We start from the raw sequence: 7,793 nt of genomic DNA, 5'->3' as shown, positions 1-7,793 counted from the left end.
CCCCCCCCCCCCCCCCCCCTCCCAAATACTAAAAGTATGTCATGGATCATGGTGATGCTAGACATACTTTTCCCCCAGTTCATTCCAGAGGGTGTAAAGGTTTTGAAAAGAAATGGATCAAAAGCATATCACTAAAATATTCATAGACTAAAACACACAAAAAATTGAGCAAATTGCCTAATTCTGCGTCGTAGCCCATACATGCAACAAATATGATATTGATCATGATGAGGCTATACTTTATTTTCCTCTGGGTCATTTCGGAGGTTCCCATAAAGATTTGAAAAGAAATCAACCGAAAATCATATCATCAAATATTCATCGGCTAAAACTCACGAAAATTTTAAAAAATTGTCTAATTCTATAGAATGACCCCTAAATGCTTAAAATATATTGTGGAGTTCTCCATCAATAACACCCCTCCTCCTTATCTTTTCCTTATCGCTTCCATAAGCCTTTCTCAACCCAAACTCAATCAGGAATAAATGACCCCAAACTTCAATTCTTCTCAAATTAAAGTTTCAATTTTAGATAGTTTCTTCAATGGAGATATTGGATCTAGTTTTATGAAATTTATTCTATTTTTTTTATTAGGTCAAACTTCAATTAGATGCAGTAATCTAAAATTTTAAAATTCAAACTGAATAGCTTGAGTTTTTGAGGATTGAAGTGATATGAGTGGTTATACAAGTCTTAGGTTGTGTTATGGATATATTTAATACGCTTTAAAATAATTCAGGAGGTAATAGAACTCATGTATATAGTCGAAGTGTGTCACTGAGATTTCACCTATAATTGAAGGGAATACTTATACCTTCCCCTTAGTTTTATCATCATTATATGACATAATCAAGGACGGCTTAACAAGTTGATGATCTAAAATCAAAATATATTAAAAGACCTTTAAACAATATGAGAGATAAAAGAAACACCCAAAGACTTTCATCTAGTGGTAATAACATCAAGTGTTGATATAAGTAACTTTGTATCATATATTGAGTGGAGAAGGATAGATGAACATGTCTATTATTAATGAAATTTTGTACCTTGCTTCATTTTTTCGAATCGAACATGACAAAATGAAATAGTTTATTCAAAAAAATCGAATTAAAATTAGAAAGTACAACCGTCAACAACATGAAAAAAAATGTCTTACATAAAATTCTTAATCACTTCCATGACATTTGATTTTCTTATTTGACATAAGTAAACTTTTTTTTTTTTTATACTTATGGATTGTTTTCACAAATACAAACATTTCCAAATACAGTTTGCTTACAATATGCATTTTTTAACCTGAGCCCATAAGCTTCTATGCATTTTTTTGTGCATGAAACTTGATCACATTGAACAATGGCAGGGGTGTCACCTTTTACAAGGTAATTTTCTTCAACCACAAACATCATCAATAGAATCAAAGGAAAAATCATTTTTTTGATACATTTTTGTTCTTCTTTTTGTATACCAAGATATATATTTTTGCAATATTGGGAAATGTTCTAATGTTCTTTTATTTATATAATAGAGAGAATTCATTTGGTATTTATTATTTAGATATGCTTGTAGTTATCAGTTTGTTAAGAATATATTTAGTTAATTTGAATTAGGTATCTCATCATATCTACAAGATTGGATGTTAAATTAGCTCCTTAAAATTAGTTTTCCTTTAATTTACTCGAGTTAGTTGCATTTACTTTATTGCTTATATTTGAATTGATGTTATGATTGAATAAATTCATTCAAATTTGCTTTTATTCTCAATCTCTTTATTTTTACATATAATGTCTCTATTGTACATATTGGGATTAATAATTAATTTCTAACCAATTCTTAAACTTTCTATAACAATCTTAGGAGCCTTTAAGAGTGAAGGGGATAAATAATATGAAAAAAATAAGTTCAAGAATCCCTTTCATAGTTTGGACTTTGGAGGAGTGAATAATACAAAAATAAATAAATTTTAAAATGATAGGACCATCACATAATTTAGGTAAATAATTAATAATTTTACTATTATTGTAATATGCTTCTATATCTTTTCCCAAATTTCTATAACAATCTTAGGACCTTTTAAGGAATATTTTGAATGGATTTCCTATGAATTACCATTTCTATTTTCCATATATAATTGATTGCATAGTATTAGTATAGAATATTCTTTAATTATATTTACCATCTATAGTACTTATCATATGTGGTTTTCTTATTTTAAGGAGATAATCTCCTTCATTTTAGAGGAACAAAAATCAAGTTTTTCCCTTGTTCATATTTTCGTGGAACAAGATTATGTTAATATGAAGTTTAATTTTTTTTTATGGAGTCAAAATAAATATTTTTCTAATCCAAACAGTGTCTAATCAAAACCAAGCTAAAAGGTTTTAACATTAATTTTGCTATCCATAATTGTATACAATCAAACCTCTTTATTTTCTTAATTAATAAAGACATTAACCATTTGACTTTCTTTTCTTTGTTAGGAAAAAAAAAACTCATTTTTATCATTCATATCCTACTATTTGTTGGGGGTGTGGGAGGGTGGGTGGGGGGGGGGGGGGATAATAATTTTGAACTATAATAGATAGACTTTAAAAGTGGTCCAATAAATTTAAGTATTTTAAAAAATAGGTTTACTTTTATAGAAGCTAAGGACCAATTTTGTTTTATATTATATTTAGAATTAATCAAAATTAGGCAGATGGAGAAATTCAATCATGCTACTTTATGAATAGATGGTATTGTTAATTACAAAATATCGTACATGATTTAATTGAGAATCATATGGCTTTGTCAAATATGAAAATGGAATTAATCATTTGTTCGATGCAAAGGATAATGTTTTAATGGAAAAAAAGATTTTACTATATTCCCAAAAAGTGATGGTTTGATGGACTTTAAAAGTGGTCCAAAAAAATAAAAGTAAAATTAGGTTGGGTCTAATCTTACTATTATTATTATTATTATTGTTTAGTACTATTAGTACTGCATCTTTAGAATTAATTAAAATTAGGCAATATTATTATTATTGTGTAGTACTGCATATTTAGAATTAATTAAAATTAGGCAGATGTAGAAAATGTACGAAATTAAGCTACATAAAGGAGTATTAATTTTTTTTTTTTATGTAATTGGTGATTTTACAAGGACTTGAAATCATTAAGATCCAAGTGAACATATATTTGATTGCAGGATCATTATTTACGTCATATTTGTAGTATATAAATATTTGTAATTTTATCCATTTCGAAATAACTTAAAACGTCACTAAACTTGATAATACCTAACTTCAGACAAAATATTTAACATTATATATAGCTGAAATTTTAATCAATTTTACCTCAATAACTTCGGCCATATGATAAGTTTTATCTACATATGGTAGAACCTCAAGCACACTTATGGAGTCCTAAATTTTCCATCAATACAAAATCGAATAATTTTATCCGTGAAGACTTAAGCAAATGAAAATAAATAAATTATCTTATACCTTTTTGTTTATGTCTTTAGGATTTAAGTCTTTATTTCAAATAATGTTCATCGTACTTTATGAATCACTATACTGAACATTTTTATCGATAAAAGGAGAGAAAACTCTCTCTTTTTATAATGATAAGATTTACCTTGATCTTTTTTCTAGAGAACCATTTTTCATAATAATTCAAAATGATATAAATTATTACTAGGAGAATAGTGAACTAATTGCATAAAATTTAAAAAAGAACTTGATGGACGATATGAATTATATAATTAAGTAAACTTTTGGGATATTGTTTGTGTGAATAATAGATTAAATTTATTATTTACTTTTTCTAACTAGTATATATTATATATTGACTAACTATTTTTAATTTAAAAATTCATATAGCTTTGCCTAGTGTACTAAAGCTAAAGGCAAAGTGGTGAATGAGACTTTTAGATGTGAAATTTAGGGTAGGCACTAAAAGACTTTGAGAGAAGTTTGGTCAGACTAAAGTATGCAATAACCTATCGTTAGTATAAATAATTTTTTAAATTAGCAGTTTATTCAAAAAACATTTTTATATATATTTTTTGTTAATATGTAAATTTAATATATATTACTTAAACTCTTTCTATATATATAATTCATGGCTCTTGGTATGCTCAAGAATGAAAGTGACAAAATGGTGGATAAAATAGAGGGAGGAAGCACCAATAAAATTGTCAAGATTTTCATCTTATTCTTCATTGTTGCTATTTGTTGCCTTGTTCTTAATTATCATTCAAACACATACATTTTAGAATATTTTCCAAATTCAAACAACTCCATTTTGTCTAAAAACTTATCAACTTATGACTCCTATATTAATGGGAAGAAGAGCTCTAGACAAGAAAATTATCTAACTTATTCAAAGGTGAGTTATATGTTTCTTTTTAATTAATCAAGAGTAAATTCAAAAATTTTATTTGATAGGTATAATTTTTATGTTCTTATCGCAAGATATTCAGTAACTTGAATGATTATATTGAAAAAACAATGGTGTATACCATCTTTGAAAAAAAATGATGTGTATCAGAAGGAAAGTTACATATTTGACCGCTCAGTTAAAAATATGTGCATGCACAAATTCACCTACCAATATACATTCTACATTGACCAATTATTTATGTCAATTGACTTATATTTATTTCCAATTTTTGCCTAATTTTGTTTTTGTTCTTTCAGAAGCAGAAAATTAAATTAAAGAAAGTGTTAAAAGAGGCAGCCATGGGAGATAAAACAGTAATAATAACAACACTAAATGCAGCATGGACAGCACCAAATTCAATTTTTGATATTTTTTTGGAGAGTTTTAGAATTGGAAATAATACAAAATCATTATTGAAGAATTTATTAGTTGTAGCTTTTGACCAAATTGCTTATTCAAGATGCTTGGAGATTCACACACATTGCTATGCATTAATCACCAAAAATGTTGATTTTTCTGGAGAAAAAAGATATATGAGTGGTGATTATTTGAAGATGATGTGGAGGAGAACTGATTTTCTAAGAATTGTTCTTCAAATGGGATATAGCTTCATCTTTACGGTACGCGTTTTATAGTATGTTAAACTTTTAGATGTTAATTGATCTCATTTTCTTATAAAGTTACTCTCTCTGATCTGTCATGATTTGTGTGATATTTTCCACATTTTATAGTCTGTTTGGGCAAACTTTTAGATGTTTATTGATCTCAGGGACCCTTGATCTCGTTTCCTTATAAACTACTCTCTCTGATCTGTCTCGAACTATGTGATATATTTTACTTCTCAAGAAGTGATTTGAGTAATCTTTTAAGTTAATTTGAATTAGATCAATTTCATATTTTTAAATTAAATTTTAGACATTCAAGAAATTATAAAATAAGTGTAGTTATTCTCATGTCAATATGATGAAAACTTATATAATTATAAAATATTGATCGAAAATTACATAATTTGAATCTCGAAACACAAATAGTGTTACTTAAACTGGAACAAAGAAATACTTATTTTATAGAGTTGATGTGTTTAATCATTCTTTTAACAAAAGAGTTAGTGTCGGTCTTTGAGTAGTAACGTAAGTTGTTTCTTGAAGCCAAAAAAAATAGTTGTTCCCAAAAACAGTCTTGAAATCTTGGTCAAGCACAAATTTTATTTTTTGTTCTAATATTGACATAAGTATTTTTAAAATTCATTCGCTAGCACAAATTGCTACTCTCTAAAAATACTTTTTCGTGAAGAATTTCGAACAAAAAATACTTTTCAAGATATGTCAATTTTAAAAGTTTCGCCAAACAAACTTTGTTCTTTTCCAATATTCAAATAGTGCTTTTAGGGGAAAAATATATTTTTGAATTAGTCTCTGCAAAAAAAAAAAAAAGTGTGACATTTTTTTTACGAATTAAAAAGAAAAATATGACAGTTTAAATAAAGGAAATAAATACTTTTAGTTTTCCAAAAGTTTGGCCAAACAAAAATGAAAACACCTTAAACAAGTGCGCAATTTGTATCTCTTAGTGATTTGATGAAATGTTTTTTAATTTTTTTTTTTTGGTTCTTTTCAGGATGCAGATATATTATGGTTTCGACAACCATTTGCACATTTTTATTCACATGTCGATTTCCAAATTGCTTGTGATTATTATCTACACAACTCATCCGACCCGAATAACTCTCCAAATGGAGGATTTAAATTCGTGAAGTCAAATAATCAGACTATACAATTCTACAAGTTTTGGAACAAATCAAGAAGAACTTATCCAGGAAAGAATGAACAAGATGTGCTCAACATAATCAAATATAGTCCTTTTATCAAAAAAATTGGATTGAAAATGAGATTTTTAGATACTTCTTATTTTGGAGGATTTTGTGAACCTAGCAAATATCTTAATTATGTATGCACAATGCATGCAAATTGTTGTATAGGTCTTGATAACAAAATACATGATTTAAGAATGGCAATTAATGATTGGAAAAATTATATGGCTTTGCCAAATGATGAAAGGAAGTCATATAAATATACTTGGACTCTTCCAAGAATATGTGGATAAATGATATATTTGATCTTCTCAATGAACAACTTTTTCTATGTTTCAATTTTTTTTTGTGCTAGGTGTCTTTTTTTTTTAGCAACTATTACAAGATTTGTATCGTGCAGATCATCTATCGAAAACATATGATTAAATAAATTAAAAATTTACATCCTTCAACAACTTAATGATCATACAAATTCAATCTCGTATGCAAATTTCATCATCATCCATTTATTCAAAAGAATTCAAAGGACGAAAGTTAAACAACCTAATTTTTTATTTTTCGTACTATATTCAGTCTTCACGCTAACTAGAGGTCGAGGGGATAATGTTGACACAACTTTTTCTATGTTTGATCAGTTTTTTTGTCTTAAAGATATGTCTCTTTCTTTTGCTTAGCAACTATTATGAGATTTGTATCATGCATATCTATCGAAAACATATATATAATTAAATAAATAAAACATACATCCTTCAACAACTTAATGATCATACAATTCAACCTTATATACTGCAAGTGCAAATTTCATCATCATCCATTTATTCAAAAGAATTCAAAGGACGAAAGTTAAATAATGTAGTTCTTAATTTTTCGTACTATCTTCATTCTTCACGTTAACTAGAGGTCGAGGGGATGATGTTGGTGGTAATGAACCTTGTTGACATCCAATTTTTGACCTCCACAATGTATATTAATCATCGAGCCTCTTCAATTTCAAACGATTTTAAATAATTAGTTTATAAAGTTTCAAATAAATAATAATAATAATAATATAGTTTGCAAGTTATTTTAAATAGTCTTGTCACTTTTTATAATTTTTAGATAATATATATCTTTCACATAATTATGTATATTTTATGATTATTCGAAAATCGTCTCAAAAAAAAGATTTTATATTTTAAATATTAGGGATGGTTATAATTTTGAATTAATGAGTTTTATAAATACTTTCAAGCTATGTTTAAAGTAATTTTATCATTTTTTAATAAATATGTATATTTTTGCAATCACGTTATTTTATAAATATTTGAAAATCATCGCAAAAGATTTTACATTTTAGTTAAATATTTTATTAATTTACTTTAAGTTATAGCTATAATTTCGAGTTAATTAGTTTTGTAATTGAATTAATTAGTTTATAATTAAATTCATTATTATTTTTTATTATTATTATTATTTCGTTGAGATTAAGAAGCTCATTAATTAATTTATATTAACTCATCTTGTTTAAATTTTAATCAAATTCACCGATTAAATTCAATTGGCTATAATTTTAATCAAAT

At 26.5% G+C, this 7,793-nt stretch overlaps 1 protein-coding gene across 1 annotated transcript; it reads left to right on the top strand.

The window, feature by feature from the left end:
• Positions 1 to 4,095: 4,095 nt before the first annotated feature.
• Positions 4,096 to 6,592, top strand: LOC125877894 (uncharacterized protein At4g15970-like). Its single transcript, XM_049559185.1, has 3 exons — positions 4,096 to 4,370; positions 4,682 to 5,044; positions 6,042 to 6,592. Exons 1-3 carry the CDS (start codon positions 4,104 to 4,106, stop codon positions 6,525 to 6,527), a joined length of 1,116 nt encoding a protein of 371 aa, XP_049415142.1. The 5' UTR covers positions 4,096 to 4,103; the 3' UTR covers positions 6,528 to 6,592.
• Positions 6,593 to 7,793: the final 1,201 nt, after the last annotated feature.

This window comes from Solanum stenotomum, chromosome 9, assembly GCF_019186545.1.
Source record: "Solanum stenotomum isolate F172 chromosome 9, ASM1918654v1, whole genome shotgun sequence".
In the NCBI taxonomy this organism is placed as follows: Eukaryota; Viridiplantae; Streptophyta; class Magnoliopsida; order Solanales; family Solanaceae; genus Solanum; species Solanum stenotomum.
The sequence above is the reverse complement of the archived record's forward strand: the minus strand, read 5'-3'. Positions and strand labels throughout refer to the sequence as shown.

What these genes read in the sequence shown, in the direction of transcription:
- LOC125877894 (XM_049559185.1), top strand. Translation starts at nt 4,104, where the DNA reads ATGGCTCTTGGTATGCTCAAGAATGAAAGTGACAAAATGGTGGATAAA. An exon ending in ATTATCTAACTTATTCAAAG is followed by an intron (nt 4,371 to 4,681) that starts GTGAGTTATATG and finishes TTGTTCTTTCAG; the next exon opens with AAGCAGAAAATTAAATTAAA. An exon ending in GATATAGCTTCATCTTTACG is followed by an intron (nt 5,045 to 6,041) that starts GTACGCGTTTTA and finishes GGTTCTTTTCAG; the next exon opens with GATGCAGATATATTATGGTT.